This window comes from Zosterops lateralis (assembly GCF_965231275.1).
Source record: "Zosterops lateralis genome assembly, chromosome: 8".
Taxonomy (NCBI): Eukaryota; Metazoa; Chordata; class Aves; order Passeriformes; family Zosteropidae; genus Zosterops; species Zosterops lateralis.
The window spans coordinates 34407957-34427912 of NC_139768.1; the positions used below are offsets into that span (position 1 = coordinate 34407957).

The 19956-nt window shown below is 39.0% G+C and overlaps 1 protein-coding gene across 2 annotated transcripts in view; it reads right to left on the reverse strand.

The window, feature by feature from the left end:
• Positions 1-19956, reverse strand: part of MYPN (myopalladin) — a 74551-nt gene that overhangs the window by 30591 nt on the left and 24004 nt on the right. For both annotated transcript variants that reach the window (XM_083866553.1, XM_083866552.1), the window contains exons 2-10: positions 18283-19221; positions 9833-10008; positions 8308-8359; positions 6117-6264; positions 4585-4656; positions 4227-4368; positions 3627-3650; positions 1537-1653; positions 741-1110 (exon numbers count right to left, since the gene is read on the reverse strand). In XM_083866553.1, the coding sequence (XP_083722679.1) occupies positions 741-1110; positions 1537-1653; positions 3627-3650; positions 4227-4368; positions 4585-4656; positions 6117-6264; positions 8308-8359; positions 9833-10008; positions 18283-19220 (2039 nt within the window). In that variant the 5' untranslated portion in view covers position 19221. The remainder of the gene's footprint in view (positions 1-740; positions 1111-1536; positions 1654-3626; positions 3651-4226; positions 4369-4584; positions 4657-6116; positions 6265-8307; positions 8360-9832; positions 10009-18282; positions 19222-19956) is intronic.

The window sequence follows — 19956 nt, forward strand, 5'->3', positions numbered from 1 at the left end:
AGTTCTTCCTAAGTCCTTAGGTAAAGCTTCTGCCTATTTAAGAAGTGAAATTAAAGGCGTTTGTGTGCTTTCTGTTAAACAGTGTGTGGGAGGTTGGAAAAATGCTGAAAATACTTTTCTTAATAAACTGCAGTGTGAATTCCATAAACTGTCCTCTGAGAAAACTACATTACTTCTTCAAGTTTCCCCTTGAGCTCCCAGTGCACCAATCAGGCAGGTGCTTTTTAGTTCAAGTGGTTTCATATTATTGAGCATTTCCAAGTATTTTATCTGTTTCAGGACATGACGTTTGTGGGACATACAAGTCATGAGGCATGGCCTTTGGGATGACAGTTGCTCACTGGTTGCCAGTCTGTACTATGTGTAAGACTAAATAGGTCTGATTTGGGCAATATTTCATACCCAGAATTGAGGGAGATATGTCTGCTTTTATTTTACCTGCATAAGATCAGTGTTCTTCACCTTTTGATTGCAGCAAAAAACATTGTGGAATTAATAACATTTCAAAGGGAAAACCTTTTCCTTTTTAAATTGGAGATCACTTCTTCTGAGAGGGATATACAGAAAAAATAATCTGGTGCTGGAGAATTTGTTTTCTAAGATTATGGTTAATTAGGCCAATGCCATTGTAATATTTTTATTCTGCATTTGAGTTTTTGCTCTAGTGCAATAGCATTGTGGTCAATAAATACTAAATAATATCAGTAATGCTCTTGAGAATGAGACTTCTGTTTACTTACAGCTTTGGTTTAGCCAGTACTGGGGGAGGTTCCTTGGATGGTGATGTTGGCTCTGGTATTTTCATTGGCTGTCCATTTATCTTCTCTGGGAAATGGTTGGGTCTGATTTGGTTTGTGGTGCCAGGTCCATCCTCTGCGGATGATTCACTTCCTTTCTCATCTTCAGGCAGCTTGAAGTGGACACGGAGCCCTACCTTGGAACTCGACCTGGGTTCGTTGTGGTTCACAAGAACACCTTCAAGTTTAGGTTTGGGTGTTTGATTTGCTCCGTGGCTGGAAGGAGTTTGTGGGGGAGGTTGGTGCTCAGTAGCCACAAAGTCGATGGAGCTCGTGGTGTGAAGGGCAGCAGCATTACTGCTGTCTTCAGGGGCTGAAAGAGGAAAGGGCAAACCTTTGGGATATGCAAATGTCAGAAATCATAGTGAAATGAAATCACAGAAGTTACAGTTCAAAAAACTCACTCTGATGTCCTTCCAGCTGTTGCACTGAGTTGTTTGACTTTGTTTGTTTAAGAACAAATTCCCTTGGAAAAGGCATATTGTAAAGGTAGAGGGAAAAGGGACACTGTTCCAGTTTGGAAAATCAATCAGTGGTCTTCAGCCATGTGCCCAGTGAATTATTCCATTACATCTTTGAAATACAACCTTTTTTCTTCCCCAGAGAATTCTCACACTTTTTAGTTACGAAGAACATTGCCAGAACCTGAGCTGCATTTTAGTCAACAGCACACAGCATAAATCACAGCCTGCTCTGCTTGTATTTAGTAGGGAGCAAAAGGACTCAAACTAACTCTTACCTTTGACAGTTAGATGAGCTATACTGGACACTGTGCCATATTTATTGCTTGCAGTACAGGTGAAACTGCCAGAATCTTCTGAAAATACTTCGGCAATAACAAGAGTACAAATCTCCTCTGCAAAGCATCAGAGCAGGGTTAGTACTTGAAGTGAACATCCGGTGGGCAAACACACAGAACCCTGACTGCCTTTGAGGAGATTTTCTTAAGGTCTTCCACCTTGCTCAGTTTGTTTCTAGTTCTATTAGTATTATCAATTTTGGCAGCCTTTGTGTGCAGCAGCTGTTATCAGCATTGTCTGCAGCAACTGGTACCCTCTGTGCTCCAGCATGCCCAATGAAAGCAAAGAACAGGTGTCAGCAGTGTGTGGAAAACATTAGAAAATGTTTTCCTGACACATGAAGTACAGACTTTAAAGAACTTAAAATTTAATTTGGAAAAATATATAGTGTACTCCAAACTCTCAGCTCAGTAAAACTTTTATTTTAATCTCTGCAGATTGAAAGATTAATTATAATTGGGAACAATTCAAGTGGAGTCACTCTGTAAGGGGGAGAAATATAAAACACATACATATAGACCTGTTTTCAAAAATACCAGTGCAGATTTGCAGATAGAGGGGATTGTCCTAACTGTGCTTACAGAAAGTTGTCTTTTGATTTCTTTGTGAAGATTACCAATGGGCACCAAAAATATTCTAGCAAAATTGTACTAGGAAAAGTTAAATTCCATCTAGAAAAGTCAGTCTGGGTTTATGACATTCCTGTCTGGCCAGTATCTGACACGTCTGGGCAGCAGTGCCAGCTAATAAATACCTATCATGATGGGATTTGAAGGGTTTTGGTTTGGTGGTGTGGCTGGCAGGAGGGGGGACAGTAACATCTAAAGTGAATTGAAATGTGGGCTGATAAAATTTCTTCACCTACTGTTTTTCTACAAGTTTGCAATTAACTTTCCTAAAACCCTACAGGATAAATATTCTATGATTACTTTTGCAGAAGGCCATAACACACTTAAACTTGATTGTTTCATGTCATCACCAAGGAAAACCTAAGAGCAACAAAGAGATTGTTTGCTATCAACTATAGGAGAATAACAGTTTATTATAGTAGTATGATAACAGAACTAGTTTAAGGCATTACAATATCTAGTTCATCGTGCTGGGGTCTGCCAACCACTGCATGCATGGAAATCCAGATTCCTTCTGAATGAGCAGCAGGTGATGAAGCTGTGACAACTGCACCCAACTGATTATCCCCTAAAAACTGCTTCACATTACTCAGCAGTGATGCCACTGGACAGTAACAGAACAGTGTTGGTGGCTTCTGGTAGAAGCTCCATTTTTTCATTCCTGAATCTCAGACAGAAGCAGTTTCTTTCAATGCTCTTTTTGGGGTAAAAACATTTCGAATAGGGCAAGGAGAATAGAGAAGTTTATATTCCATAAGATTTAATACTTCTTTGGTAATTTTCCATCTTCACAGGGGCAGCTTCATATTTTTAATGGCAAAAAGGCTAGTGAGGAGAGTGAAACTCTCATGGAGAAATAATCAAAGCTATAAGGCTCCTCTGTTCCAGCCCTGTGAAGTAGTCCACGTTCTGCCCTGATCCTTGATATCAGCAGATCCAGCCACATTTATAGGATTTGCTGATATCAGGGATGGAGCACCTGATGTGGTACTCTCACATTACGCTAGTAGGGAGCACAGGGAATGGCTGACATGGCTAAATACCTGATGCAATGTTCCCTAACTGGTAAACTAGATAAAAATAGCTCAGGTCTACCTCATCTCATATACTTCAGGACCTCAGATGTACAGGGGATACTAATACATTAATTTGATTAATCTTTAGCTCATTTAGATCCTGAATTAAAAGTGGGTCAAAGCAGAATGGAAACATTTTCTTCAAAAGAGATTGAATTAATTCAGATTACATGTTTATGGAACAGTCTAGAATGTAGCTATAGAACATGGGGAAAAGAAGAAATTACATTAATTAAATACTGAATTTTTAATAATTCATATTTTGTGAGGTCAAATCACCACATTTATATAATGCAAAAATCGTGAACCTTTGATGATCCTTACCTGGTTCAGCCATAGATCGTGGTTCTAAAGAGAAGAAGAGCAGAATTATTAGATTGAATATAGTTATTTTTGCCAATATTTCTTTTTCCTTAAGCACTAAATATAGAGTTTGACCTTCTAAATATGATAGAATACTCTTTTTGATCAGATTTTCTGTTTGGGGGAAGTGAAGACAGCCAGGCTTTTTACTCAGTGGTGTGTCAAAGCCACTGAACAATATGAACACGGTTGGGAACTGGGGAATAGGAAGTAAATTCTCCAAGTAGTTGTTGGTTGGGTTGTTTTGTTTTTTCAGTATTGGCACAATTTTTTTTTGTCTTGAAGACAGTTTCTGAAACTCTGACCCACATGAAATCAAGATATGATGAACCATTGTTTAATTTAGTTTTAGTTTAGTGTGGTATTTAAGAAATATCTGTTGCATTTTCACAATTTTAGCATTTTAGCATTTCAGCGACTTAGAGAAAATTGCAGATGCTCTGACTGCATTTGAAAATTAAAATTACAGTTGTAATAAGAAATTCGCAGTGTTGCTATGTTAGAAATTTTGTTCCTTGCCTATATTTTATTAGACACAATATTTTCACACAAGAAACATACTTTTCTGCAATATCCTAAAATCTGGAGAGTCTTCTATCAGTGTTCCTTCTCTATACCATTCAACCTTTGGAGAAGGGGCTCCTTTCACCCGACATTCGAAAACAACAAGCTGCCCCTCAGAAGCTGAAATATCCTGTAGCATCTAATAGAGAAAATAGACAGACAGTAAATGTCTCAATGGTCTGGAAGTAATACTGATTTTACTGATTTCAGCAAGATTTAATAAAGCCACTTAAACCCTTGAATGGCTTAGGAAAAGCATAGTTTTTTTCGGGGTTTTTTTGAGAGCTAATTTTTAATTATCTCTCTTCACAGTTATTTGACCTCTACTTTTCAAATATGCCATAGAAGAAATTACCTTTGTAAATACAGGAGCAGCAATTATAGGCCTTCCATCCAGTCCTTGCAAATAGTTAGTGGGGCTTTGAGCCTGCAGATTGCAAAACATCACAAGATAATATTTAGGTGTACAGACATTATTTCTTTCATATACAAGAGAAATGTGCTTTTGGAATGACATAAAAGAGATTTTGGTGGATGAAGTCCAAAGCGAAATACCTAATGCAATGAACAGAAATTCTATTGTAGACAACCGCTGGTGATCTTCCTGGATGGGAAAACAGCAAGAAGGCTGTTGTTACTTTATTGCCTTACTCAGTTAATCATGGCAAGAAAAGATTTAGCACAGTTTATTGTAACATCTTTTCTTCATACTTCAATAAGGCAAATAGGTGTTGTCTGCTTGGCCAATGTCCTGTATTAAAAATTCTTACCTACAAAATAGTTATTGATGCTAATAAAGAAAGGTTATGTCAAGTCAAATGTGTGACTTCTACTATAATTCTTCTCCTTTGCAAAATCAAACCTTTTACAGAGGTGTGATATCAACCTGTTGGTCCTACTGAGTGAAAACAGAATGGAATTGTGTTCCTCCTGGAAAACTTTGTTGTATGGGTTGAGTATTTAATACAGTCTTTTATTTTACTGCAATAGGAGTTGCCCCAGAACAGCAGAATTAATGATTCAGTATCTCAGGAAATAGCCAAATTACACAGATGGTGCCTTATAAGCCAAAAAAATCTAAAAGTAGTGATTTTTGAAGTAACTATTACCCTGAAGCATCTTCTCTCAAAATGGCAAAGTGATGCAGAAGCTTAGTTCTATTCTCATTGTAATCAAAAGTAAACTTGTATTAGTTCACCTCTTCAGTATCTGATTATTGGTTACCATCTAATTCTGTAAACTTTGAAAAGGCACTGCAAAGCGAGAAACTTGAGAGGGAGCTCATGAACTTTGCAATTTTGAGTAAGTATGGCTCTTCTTTCCTATCAGGAAAGAATTCACAGCTGTGAATATGTGTCAGTTTGCAACAAAAACGACTCCAAATGCGTGGTGATGTTAATTAGAAACTCTTTGATGTGGGTAGTAAAATGTTATGTGGCAAATAAGCTTATCTACATATAAAATAAACACAGTAGTGAAACTATTCAACTTATTTTAAGTTTCATTGAAAGGAAAAGATTTCAACCGAGTTCTGTAGTGAGGGAGAGGAAAACAAGCTGAGCTGGAAAGTGGATGAGCCTCAATCTGCAATGAGGAGAGGCCAGGAAGGTGACTCCAACATCCAGGTGCCCTTCCATCCCCTGAGCTGCTGGAATGCACCTCCTGCAGCCAGGGGAGGAAAGTGCCCTGCCCTTGGCCAGGTGCTCCAGGTTACTTTGGAGGCAGGGCCTCTCCTCTGTGGACTGTATGGCTGCCAGGCTCAAAGCTGAACTTCAACAGCAAAGCAAATGCTAAAAAATTTGGGGTTCTCAGTCACAAACTGTAGAAGAACCACTTTATTAAAAGCTTGCTTTTAGTCCTTGAGATTCACCATGGTGTCCCCCCTACCTGGTTCACCGGAGTTGACACAGTCTGGACAGGTACAGACACAGGCTGAATCACAGCTGACGGTGCCTTGGAGGTTTCTTGATGCTTGGTTGCAGTTCTGACCGCAGGAGATGCTGCATTCACAGAAGTGTTCGCTGGCTTTGGTTTGCTGGGAAATATTAACCAAGAAAAAGTTCTCTAACTGGACGCTAGAGCTGTCTGTGTGTCCCTAAGTATGTGTGTCTCAGTTACATGTCAACCCCAACCTCACTCCTGGGACTGAATTCCTCTTGATCTAAGCTGATCTATGCTCCTTGGTAAAACTGCCTTTTGAAAGTCAGCCTCTGTATCTGGCCACTGTAAGATCTCAAACTTGGTTCAGCCAAGCTGCCATAGATGGCCTGGATGAACCAAATTGTGGCTCTTACCAGCTCAGAGCATCATGAGAAAGCAATGCTGATTTCACAGAGGACACTGCTAGTTTCTATTTTGTGAAGAGCTGGGCCTCTAAGGTAATGAAAATACCACAGTTTGCTTGGATACAGATTGAATAATTAATTGCTGAAAAATAAAAATGAGACATGCTTTCTGACCAACATATCATCAATTTTGCTAGTGTACAGATTGACACCTCTTCACATTGTGGTTGTTTATATATGGAAATACAAGAGTTGACCCTTTTAAATTTTATTGCTAGGTGAAATAATGCAGAGAGTAAAGAGCTGATTGTTTTATTCAGTTTGAGGTCTCCTCAGGAAAGCTAGCCTTCAAAACTGAGGAAGGTTTACTCAGAGTGAAGGTACAACTGTTGTGATCACTGATTGATTCCTCTTTTGAACTTCTTAGAACACCTGTTCTCATATTAACTCCCTTTAGTTACAGATGTTCAGATTCATGTGATGACAGCTGGAAGCCAAGCAAAACTGAAGACACTCTTATTACACCCAAACCTGGTCTTTCATTGTGATCATTTGAGGACATGTTCCTATGATGTCAGAGCAGCATTCTGAGAAAAAAATTACCTCACAACTTGATGAGGTAAGTGATTTAGAGATGCCATCAAGTGATCAGGATCATGGTCAACCCTACATTAACACGTAATGAGATTAATGTGAAAAAAAAAAAAAAAAAAAAAAAAAAAGCCTGTGACACTTGGACAGTCTGAGCCAGAATGGAAAACTTCACAATTCATCCCAAGTCTGAGACTTTCTTAACCTTAAGTTTTATAAAACCCCTAACATTTATTGAAGTCCATAAACCAACTCCATCAGGAGTGCTTTATGACTTTGACGTTTGAATTGCACACAACAGGATTTGCTGTCAGCCTGAGGTCTTCAGTCAAATGCAAATGTTTTCTCTTTGCATTTTAAAAACTGTCATTTCTAATGAGTATAATTCTCCTTAGTGATAGAAAAAACGAACAGGGTTCATAAATCTATCTGATTTACACCTCTTTTATCAAGCACTGGTTGCTTTTGGTGTTGAATCTGTGCATACAAAGGAGTTCAAAATCAAAGTCTAATTATTTTAGTTTTCAACAAGTCTGACTCCCTTTCTAGTTAATAGAAGGACTTTGATTCTGAAAGAATTTTAACAGCATTGGATCAGGTTCTAAATCATCAGGGGATGGATTTCATTCAGGAAAAATAAATAAATGATTAAATAAATATTTCCCTGATTTTAGATTGCATCTGACATATTTCCTTTTTATAATTAAGTAGTCTTTTGTACCATCATTTCAGTTCACTCTATTGCATGTCTATTAATTTCTTTATCTTAAATCTAAATAATCAATCTCTACCTATATTCTGCCAAAAACCTTGTGTATTTTCACATGAGAAATTGTACTACATTCTTTGTCCAAGTCAGACACTTAAATCAGCATTTAAGCTGGATCTAGTCAAATGGCTTTTGTTTTAGTAACTTGATTTTAGAATTTCAATCTTTATGGTAACATCTTTCTTCTTATATTAATATTTAATATTAAAATTCCAGTTCTTAATTTAAAGTTGAGGACCCAAAAGCAAACAAATGTTTGTTCCATACTATTTGTGAAGAAAACAAACAAGCACATAAACAAAACTCAACCCAACCAATCCAAACTAATCCTAAACAGAATGATAATGTGTTGGAAGCTGCAAACTGAAATGTCTGCACTTGTGGGTTTTTTAACTGTAAGAAATATGGAAAATGTAATTGATTTTAAACTTACTGATCCATTTCGTCTTTGATGATTTCACCTTCAGAGTCAGAAGAAGAGATGCCTATGGAAAAAAAATCGTTTAGCAGAGGGGTTTTTGAGTTTCCCTATGAATGGTACAACCTTTATTCAGATTTCCTGTAGACCACTCTATGGATATGCATTATAAAGCTGTGCCCAGACAAAAGATCCCATTGCAGTTCCATTCTATGGAGGGTGCAGAACTGCTGTTGAGATAAGGCAGATTTGGGAGGAGGTGCAATGAAGTAAGGAAAACAACATCCAAGAGTGAATGGATACCTGGCTGTTCCCTGTGTTCACTTTCAAATGCCAATATGATTTAGTCCATATTTGTTGTGAATCAAGTAAGAGCTTTCTTCTCTCAGACACCTGATACAATCAGATTAAAAGGAAAAAGAGAGAGGCCTGGAATCATAGCTATTATTTTCCAGCTAGTGCCTTGTAGCACAATATGAATAAGATACTATCTCTGTTTACTAACTGCTGTCAGCTGCTGAGACATTTTACATCTCTGATTCTGCCTTCACTGTGCTTGGAATTTGCATTTTCTCTGCAGTTCCTGCTAGAGAGCATCTCCATCAGCCATGGCTCCCATCCAGCACCCACTGAGTTGGGTAAAAGCAGACCTTGGCCCCTGTCTGGAGTACCTGTAAATCCCTGCTGAGCACTAACATATCCCATTAATGTCAGGGGCAGTGCAGATACTAAAAAAGGATTTGTCCTTTCACTGTCAAATTAGAGACATGGAAGAAGAAGAACAGCAGAGCTATATTCATCTTTAGGGCAGTGCTTTAATTTATGAATGGTCCCACTATGGTCAGTGATGGTGCCTGTAGTATATTTCTCCGAGAAAAAAAAAAGAAAAAAAAAATCCTATGTGTTTATTTTAAGTTTATAGTCCTGCTAGCACAATAATGGATTCATTCTCAAATCTTACCCAAGAAAGTGTAAAAAAGAAATTTAATAAATAAACCACTCTAAGGCCTACTAGGTATAGTAAAAAGCATAAGGAGAAAGAAAAGATACCTAAATCTGCAAATATATGTTCTGTTTGATTTCCACATCTACCGGACAAGTAGAATATCAAATTGGTGGCATATTTATTTTGGTTACAAGGTCCCAACAAAGAGTTAAGAGGAAGCTGTCCTACATTCAATTTGCAATAATGACTGTAGGGAAAGCTTTCTAAGAATCAGACACAAAGTTTAATTTCTTAGACTTGCATAGAGTTCCACAGACAAAAAATACAAGGTGGTTTCAGAATCTGAATATTTTTAGACTTGGATCTTGCAGTGAGATATATAAAATCTCTGGGAAGCAACACAGTAAAATGTAAGGGATGGTCCCTTGTCAAAAGTGTTTTACAGGAAAAGAATAATATTAGTAATGATGGAAAGTGTTGGGTCCTGCTATGTTTTTTTAATGACAAAACAATCACAGTTAGCAAATCAGATAAATACTTGTATCTTGGATGACCAGTTTCAACCATCAGTTTCTGCAGGACCTGTAACATTACCTTCTATGTAAATCTCTGCAGAAGTGGAGTCTGTTCCATAGATGTTGGAAGCAAAACACGAGTAACGCCCGGTGTCCTCCTCAAAAGCTTCAACAATAATCAATGAGTGTCGATCACCTGTATGGATAATTTGAATGTCTGGTGAGTTTTCAAGCTCCTTTCCTTCACAGTACCACCTGCAAGGCAAAAAGAAATTGTTTTTCAATGCAAACAAGTTGATAACTATGATGATAATGTTTGAAGTCTTTCTGATGATAAAACTGGCGGGTTAAGCCTGAAGATTCTGACAGAGTACTGCAGGCAAGTATTGACTCAACAGTCATAGGAATAAAATATTGATTATTTTCATAATATTCAATAAAGAATAAAAGAGCTCTGAATTTGGAGCACTGTCTATCCAGCTCTGTATTTATTTCCCTTGAGGTACAATCAGATCTGTGTAGTGGCTTAAAGTGCAGCAAAAACCCCCAACCCCAAGTTAACAAGTGTTCTTCAAACCTGTGTTTCATTAGTTCATGTTAATTCAGAATGTGACTGAAAGTTGCCTTTTTTTTGGTCATATATTTAACACAATCTGCTTTTTATAAAAGATGGCAGAGGTGTATCATAAGGTAAGAGAGTTGATCTATTACAATACAGAGGTACTTCCATACAGAAAGAGCCAGTGAGACAGCTGCACCTGGAATGCTTTAGTGCACAATATTGCTGTGTTCCTCTTTAAACACTGCTACATAGCCAAGAATGTGTTGGGCCCTCCAGAGCTTTCACACTCTCATATCAGTCATTCGTAAGTCTCTCAGAGTTCAGAATGGTTGTTTCAGTGGAAAATGCAGGAATCCACACAAAAGGAAAAGCAGCACGTTCACAGAGAGCTCCATAGGATGTGTTACTGGCAGTAACCACCAGCTCACTCTGACCTGGTAGGAAGGGAGGGAAGGACTGATGGATGCTGGTTACGAGGCAGAACAGAAGCACAAAAAGCAGGTGGGTCTGCAGAAACAGATGCAAATTAAATCTAGGTTTTATAAGGAAGATGTAGTGCTATGTATCAAGATCCAGAGTTAAATGTTTGCCATAATGCTCAGAAATACCTGTAATTATAGATAACTAGCTAAATCTGAGAAGCCAAACTTAAGTGCATTCATCTTCACTGTAACTTTTCTCATAGATAGATGAATAAAATATCACAAAAGTATTTGCATTTTCTTATTCTGACTTTCTCAATTACATGTGATTAACTAATGCATCTTCTGCATGTGAGGGTGGGGGCTGTCATACTGGCAAAATTTTTTATTCAATTGACTTTTCAAAAATTAGTAATTGTTTCATCCATCTTTTATGGTAACCTGGTAAAAGTACCTGTCAACATTTGACTGGTACTGCAGAAAATAAGATTGTTGGGGAAAGGAAAAGGATAGATTTTTAAGTAAGAAATTGTAATAATTAATATTTCCTGTCTTACACTATAAAGTACTTCATTACATTTCCATCTCAGGTATTTGAGAAAAAACATGAATAAGTGAATTTGTTTGACCACTCAATTGCAGAACTTTTAACGAAGTTTGTCCTACAAATTAAGCATAAAGAAACCCCCGAATTAATATATTGTGATAAAAAAATCTCTAAACAGTCCATACCAGCAGAAGCCCAGAATATAACAGAATTGAGGAAGGAGCCTTATAGAGGGATCTCTGAGTGTTGGAGGTTAAATTTCTTTCTTTTTTACTTACAGAATTTTTTCCCATAAGTTGCTAGGAAACTACGGGGTACTTACTGGTACTTAAGCAGAAAACAAAAGAAATGGCCAGAGGAGAGGAGGTTGTAGCACCTGGCTACACTTCTTTTGTCTCTGGGAGTTTCTCTGGGAGGGGGAAGATACCCTGAGTCTTGGGGGCAGGTAAAGGAGGGGGCTGGGGGCAGGTAAAGGGCGGGGCTGGGGGCAGGTAAAGGAGGGGGCTGGGGACAGGTAAAGGATGGGGCTGAGAGCAGGTAAAGGAGGGGGCTGGGGGCAGGTAAAGGATGGGGCTGGGGGCACGTAAAGGACAGAGCTGGGAGCAGCTGCTTTCTCTTGCTCTCAGCATCAGAAGGAGCAGGGCCAAGCTGTTGCTGACTGTGGGGAGAATTCACTGTCACCACTGGAGCCCAGTCTGAGGGATCTGTCACCATCTGCTTGTGTGCCCCGGAATCCTGAGCTCGGCTTCTGCCCTGGTGGAGCCGGGCCGCCGCTGTCCCACCCCCACCGCTTCGCCGGCGCTGCTCTGGGTCTTTGCTGCGCTGTAGCCCCACAACCCTCCTGCCCTGCTGGGATGTCCCACAGTTCCAGCTACCACCATGGAGCTTCTGATACATCTCATCCATCAGCCCGGGATTCCTGCTCATCTCTGCAGTTCCAGCTACCCCCAAGGAGCTCCTGATACATTTCATCCATCAGCCTGGGATCTCTGCTCAGCCCTGCAGTTCCAACTTAGTGCTCCTCAGAGTCCTGTAGGGGCACCAAGATCAGACTGCTCCAGGGTTTTGTGAAGCAAAGCCTCTCCTCCATCCCTTCCCATCTTGGCCGAGAGGCTGTCACGAGGTTCCTGGTTCTGTTTTGTTGTTAATACTGTAGTAGTTGTTGTTTTGTTTGCCTTGTTATACATACTAGTAAGAACTGCTATTCCTATCCCATACCTTTGCCTGAGAGGACCTTAATTTCAAAATTATAATAATTTGGAGGGAGGGGGTTTGCATTCTCCATTCCAAGGGAGGCTCCTGCCTTCCCTAGCAGACAACTGTCTTTCCAAACCAAGACACTGAGGTGCGAAGGGGTACAGATCTTGCACTTAAATCAGCAATTCTATAGCTAAGCAGAAGACCAGGGCCTGCTTGTGCCCATCAGTCCAAGCCGTCCAACACAGCTTTCTCAAAGCAGACAGGATATTCCCTGAATTTCATTCAAACCAGAGATGCTCTGAGCTACTTTCTGTCAGTGGACATTCTGCCTAGTGTCCACACTTTACTCCAGGTGGCTTTCAGCAGCCATTCGGCTGCTTCTCAAACCTCAGTGGAACTTGGTTAAGATGCAAACAGTGTTCTGGTTACCAACCAAACCCATTGAGCATGCAGCACGTTTGGAGATTAGAGAGCCAGCTGTGCTCACACGAAAAGGAGCAGTAACAGCAGCAAAAGTCCAAGGATGCCAGGTGAGCTGGCACATGTGGAAGGATGAGGAGGAACTCCCTGGGTGTTCTGGCTCAGATTACAGATCCACCTAACCCAGCACATTCTCTTCACAGTGACACTGAGGGGAGAGTGTAAGAATATATACATGTGCAAATTTACTTACTGCTCTGGAGTGTGTAACCATTTGCTTTAACTTCTTTCCCAAGGTGTGGAGCAGCACTTAAAAATAGTTCTAAAAATGTAAAATCACTGGTCTTAAAATCATCATTTATAAACCACCTCTCCCTTTAAGGATGTCATGATCACAGTACCATTATTTTCCAGTAGATTAGACTGTATGATTCCTTGCTAATATTTATTTTAAATATACTAATCTTTATTTATGTCATCTTTAGTTTGAAACTATTGGTTTGTGTTTCCATTCAAAATATATTTCCTTTAAAAATAATTATCTTTCTACCTTCTTCTGGTCAACTTTTAGTTGTCACATTCTGTCATAGTCCTGTCAGATCCTCTAAAAAAATCCTCTTCAAACAGAATGAACAGCTACATCTATTTTAAACTTAGCCCATAATGGCTTGCCCAAATCTGGAATTTTCACCATTATTACTTGGATATGAAGGGGTTTCTTTGACTGAGTATCACATTTTCTTTTTTGTTCAGTGCTGTCCTTACACAGGTGCAGGTACAGACACCATAGCTCATAGCTGGCATCCAAAACACAAACCTCCAGTGCCAGGATCAAGTAGAGGAAATGTTTAGCAGTCCCGAGGGAGTAGTATGGTAACGTGCATTACAGGGTCAATTGAAAATACCCTTTGACAATTATTAGTGCCTTTTTAAGTTCCAGACTTGGGAATTACATAGGAATCCTGTGATACTGAAGGGAGAATTTTTGAAAATTCTATCTACAATATGGTTTATTCTACTGTTGCTCTCAAGAACTGCAGTTGGTGATCACTAAAAATGGTCACATTATCAGGAGAGAAGGTTGATGCAGTTGTATGGCTACAGGCACAAATTTGGTATATGAATGTACAAGCTGCCTTTTAGGTGTGCAATTCATTTAGGCAACTGTGTACTTTGGGACATGAGTCATGGCACTCATGTCTTTTTATACACCTACCCCATGCCTCTTCCTTATATTGTAGCCTTGTTTTAGCATGTTAGCCTTAGCAGATATGAATAAGCATTAAAGAGAATACCCATGTTCTTGAATTTGATTTCATTTTCAGCAGCATCTTTTCAGAACATTAAAATGACTTGCATAGTTCAGTGATACTATTCTTTTGTGTCCACTTAAATGTGTTTCTTTACTGAAGTGGTACATCAAGCAAAACACTTTACACAAAATGCTGTGATATAATTCCTAGTAAGGTAGAACTCACTGTGTTACTGATCAGCTTTTCCAATTAACCTGTTGTGTTTGTGCAGCGTTAAGTCTGTATCACATGCTTTTGTGAGGAACAATTTAATTTTCCTAGTAAGCAAATTTAAAAACACCATGTAAGCTAACTTTTACATTTCTTTTATTAGTATACAAGTATCATATTCCTTTAGTAGACTCAAACTGTGAAGCAGGATTGAGTTGTTTTCTTTGCAGTTATTTTTTCCTTTGGTTAGTCCCAAATTTGCAGCATCAGTGATTTAAAACTTCAGCAATAAACTCCTTTTCAAACCTGTGTTTCGTTCTCTATGCAGTGTGTTCTGTAGTCACTCTTTTCAGCATAATGTTCAAGTATTTAGAGATTAAGTTGGAAAAAAGTGGATATTGTTTGAATATTGAGCCTTTTAATGCTTATAAATCTAAACCAATTGTCTTCTTTGAAGTTAAGCTTCATGGAAAACTTTGGTATGGCCATATCTACTCCTTCCTTGTTAACATTTGATTTTTTTACTTACTGTGAAAGCGTTGTACGTGGTAGCAATGAAATGTCAGTTCCAGGGGGAGTTCTGACATTGAGATACGTGGCATGACTGAAGTAGCAATCCTCTGTCACTGACATTTCATTCCTGCCATGGATTGCAACGATAGCTTCCTCATGCAAGGGAGGTTCACATTAAGCACAGGCAGTGTCATCTCTTGTGCCAAATTCATTCTAGATCTTAATCCATTGACTTGACTGGAGTTGAATGTAAGAGAAGTTTGGCTCTAGACTTTGAGCACTAAAACAGAGAAATGCATTCATTTGGCAGCCTGGAAGAAAAGTCCTAATTAATCTTGCAGGATTTCAGAGTTTCTAAAAATCTGTGATTAGCTGCAGGTCTTGTCTCCTCAAACAAAGCAGCGTAAAATGCAGCTTTTAAGCTTTGTATTCCTATGTTAAAGAATGTTTTCATGGAAACCTTATGACATACAGCCTGTTTTTAGAACATTAAATCCTCATGACACTTCCAGGATAGCTATGTATGCCAAACCATGCAATGTGATTCATCAGTAAAATTAACCCGGGAGTGATGTGCCAAACAGTTTGGAAAAATGTAGAGACCTCTGAACCTGAGGGAAAAAGGAGTGCTCTCCTCACAGAGGGGAGTAAATGTCACACCTACCATTACTCATACAGAAGCAGAGCTGTAGAAGGGAGCATGAGAAGGGAGCATGAGAAGTCATCAGATACTTTGGAATGCACTACATATTTCTCTCAAAGGCTTATTTCTAACGTGCAGTACAGTCAGAGTAAAGCAATCAGCAGTAATTGTAGAAGTGCTCTTTAATTGAGAGCTAAGGTTTGAGCTAGCAGGAGGCATGCATCTTGTGGTATCAGTCTTTTCCTCTTCTGTGACTCTGCATTCAGCTGATGATACTGAAAAATGGGGAACTTCTCACACAAATTTCTAGATAGGTTGGCCAAATGAGCTTCCTCTGAATTGTAGGCTTGTTACATAAAGGCTGAGTTACCTCAAAAAACACTCAGGCAGGTCTTTCTGTATTCAGCCAAGAGCAATTAGCTCTCCATATACTGGTGTTTCAAATGAGTTCCCCATTTCTTCTTTTGCTCCACTACCCAGTTTTCTGTCCCTCAGTGAGCCCTCATGCTTGATAGTTACCTACCACACCTGTAATATTTTATCATTGCCATGGTTTGGTAATTCAACAAATAATCAAAATGGTATTTTGACCCTGACCCATCATGAATGTCCTCTACACCATCTTTTATATCAATTTGGTTTGGTACTATCTTGCTTTCAAATGTGGTATCTGCCCTTCATATCTTCCAGTCCTTTCTATACCTGTGATCAGTTTCTTTCTAAATATCTTGTCTCTAATTTCTCTCTTATAATCCCCATTACATCAGTTTAACCATCAGACTGCTCCTAGTGTTGACTGATTAACTACATTACAGAGCTTGCTGAATCCTGTTCTTGTTTCACAATGCTCTGGGTTCCCACAGTATGACTTCCACTTTGTAATTGTTCTAATATCACATCCCAAGTCACTTGGGATCCCTTTCTGTGCTTAAGAAGTCCATTTTAAGTCATAGGTGATTAAGCTTCTTTCATCACTTGCTACCTTGCCAGTCGTCCTTTCCTGGGACTGCTGATTTTTAAAATTTCTTTTACCTATCTATTAGAATCCTTCTGTCCTTACCCAGCTCCACAGACACTGAATTAACTCACCATAAACCTTGGAAAACTTATCATCCAAGAAACTTATTTGGCAGTTCTGAGCACAGTTCTGCTCACAGTTCCACAACTATGGCCAACAAGGTGCCTCCTTCACTCTTTTGGAAGTTTTGCACAGCAGATCAAAGATAAGCTCTATTTTTAGAGAAAAAAATGCTGCATTCTTCTGGTCCCCATGATTAATGGTACACAAACCCGAAAGTACATTCTGTTTTCTGGTTTCCTTGTGCTGTAGCAGTGACTAAGAAGGCCACGATCACTGGAAGCATGTGAATATTTATCACTCAGTCAAGTGACGATTTTTACACTCTCTCTTAAGTGTTACTTCTGCACACTGGCGGAGTTGAAAGAATCTTGGATGAACATGACAAAGTTTTTTTAATAAGTAACTACGATCAGGAAACTATTCAAGGAGCTAACATTCTCAGCTTTCTCCTTAATATAGCACATATATACACACACAAACACAAAAGGGAGAGAGTTCAGAGCTCTCCCCTTTGTGATTTACCTTTTATGGTTTAGTTTAAATTCTCAAACTGAAAGCTGAATCTGATCTTTTTCTTGAGCTGTGACTGCTTGGGACTAACGTTCCCTAGGGGACTTCTTTCTCCCTGTCCCTAATTTCCTATATCTGACGGATGCTTATTCTACAGAAATGTAGTAGCTCATGTATTGAATGGCATTCACATAAGTAGCTTATTTAATTAATTAAAATTAACAAAATCAAATGCTGAAATAGAAATTTCAATTAAAAGTTTCGCTTTTGTTTGGGCAAAACTGGACCCAAGTTAAAAAGATATCTGTCATCCATTTGTGTAGAGGCAATGGTCCTGAATGGGGTGTAGAGGTATTCTGGTCATCCCTGGGTATCTATGGGGTGATCCATCATTCCTGAGTTCACTACTCTGCTCTTGCGAGGCTTTGGTGACTTTAGAGTGTCAGCTTCTAATTCTGGTGATTGTTAAACACCTAAACTTGGATGACATGAACACCTTGTCACTTTTATGTATGTCAACAGCACAAACATGACTGCTGGTGTAAGGACAGTGTTGTGGCCTTCTGGAGAAACACCTAAATGGAACACTGTGTTGGAGTTCAGTCTGTGAACAAGCCATTCAATGTTCACCTGTTCTGAATATGAAGGAAGCCAGACTGAGTTTGTGTACAGGTCCAGACACATAAGAGAAGGTGATTTCACTTCTTGTCTTTGCATTATAAGCTATGAATGATAAAAGAGGGAAAAACAATCTCACTTCCAGGGATCCTACTGACATTTTTATTATCCAGAGGATTTATCAAGGCAAATGCCTGGAGAAATAGCAAGAGAAATGTTCAGAGTCTTGCTTTATAAGCAAGAGAAGTGTTCAGAGAGTGTTTCTGGTATCTAGGGGATGATATTTCCTGTTTGTTTTCTGTTAAAAAAACCCTGAATTTCTGGCACTGTTTTCTCTTTTAGTCAAACTCTACAAGTTTAAGGGCTGAACACAATAGAACATTTGTAATGGCATCAGCTCCACCAAGGGAATGTCTCAAAACCATTAATTAAAGCAGTGAGTTTAGACTGAAACATAATAGAAATAATATTCTTCCCAAACAAGGTATTTCCCACCTGCACACACCTATCATTACAGAAATACAAAATGACAAGTGCAGAATGTGTTTACCTGACTTCAGGTGCTGGGATTCCTACCACAATGCAGTCCAATTGCACTTTGGATCCTTCAGGAACTTCCCTGCTCTTCAGTTTTTGAGTAAAGCGTGGTGGTTGTCCAATGGGCTCATCAGAATATACAGATGCAGATTCTGACTCTGTTTTCAGCTCTGCACTTGTTAATTGACTGATAGATTCCAGGTTTGCTGCCTGTTGATCATCTGTTTGTTCAAAAGTTTTCCCTGCTTTGTTTTCCAAGTCTTGAGGTGTTAGAGTGGAAAGCCTTTCTCTGTTTTCTGACGTGAGAGATAGACTCGAGCTACCTTTTTGAGCAGCCTTGTTCTTAGAATCAATTTTGCTCTTGTAGTTTTTGCATGTTCGAGGTCGTATTCTTTCAGAGTTGTGAGCTTTGAAAAGTGATGAGAGCTCCTCAATGAAATCCGCTGCCTTGTTTAGGAATTCCTTTTTGGATTCTGATTCAGAAGGGAGGTGCTGTTTCTTTAGATCTTGAGAGCTCCCTTTGGACCCCTTTGTATTTGTGACATGCTCCTGACAAAAGTTGGAGTGCAGGCCATTGTCTGATGTTTTCAAAGCTGTAGACTGGGCCATTTGTTTGTGTTTTCCCATGTTGTTCAGCTGATCTGGGAGGCACTGTGAATGCGCCTGAAGCTCATCCTGTTTAGTTTCCAGTGGATTCTGATCAATAGCTTGTCTTGCCAGGTTTACACTTTCATCAAGCTCTTCTTGGCTCAAAAAGGCAGAGAGATCTGGGAGGTCATCTTGGGCAGCTACCTCATCTGAATCACCAGAAGCATTGCCATAGTGGAAATTATGAGAAACTGGCTCTGATCTGCTTCTTTCACTCTTCCCTTGATGCTTAGTTTCTGCTAAATAACTCTCTCTCAGAAGCTGAGATATTGAAGTTGATGTTTCTAAACTGTCGTCTTGCATGCTGCCAACAAAAAGGACAAATAGGACCATGCCTTATCAATAGCAATTTTTTTGATTGAACACAAGGACAGGCTTCTGAAAAGCAGAACACAACATTTTCAAACTGCATCTCTGTGCTGAATACTTGGAAGTACTTGTAATACTTGAAGCATAAGGATAGCCTTGTGTTAAAGGCCTGCTTTGCACATCCTGCCAGACACTGTTGCCTCAACCCAGTAAAGTTCATCTTTCATCACTTTCTACTGTCAGTAGTCTCACATAAAGTAACTGTAACTGTGGTATTTTCTACTCTGTTCAAGGCAAAACTTCAACTACAGAGCCATTCACTGAGTTTCAATGTCAATTCTTCATCATTGCTGATGTGTGTTTCTTAGCTAAGAAACAATCTCATCAGCTAGATTGAGTGTTGGGTATTTCAGGGACTGAAAGTTGTTGGGAATAACAGTATTTTAAAGTGAAGTAAAATTAGCTTGAAAAGCACTGAAGTAGTAAGTTAGTGAACCCTCAAAATCATAAGAGGGATGTGAGGAGGAAGGAGAAAGTACTAAACTAAAATATTTTATAATGACAATTTTTCATGCATTATAGGAAGCCATAATGGTGCTAAATGTTCCATAGCTTCTTAAATACAGCATTATTTCAATAAGCTATTTAAAATAAGTAGAGAACTGCATCATTATTTATTTAAAGTAAGTAGAGAACTGTGTCATTTGATGCAAACACAATTTGTACTACA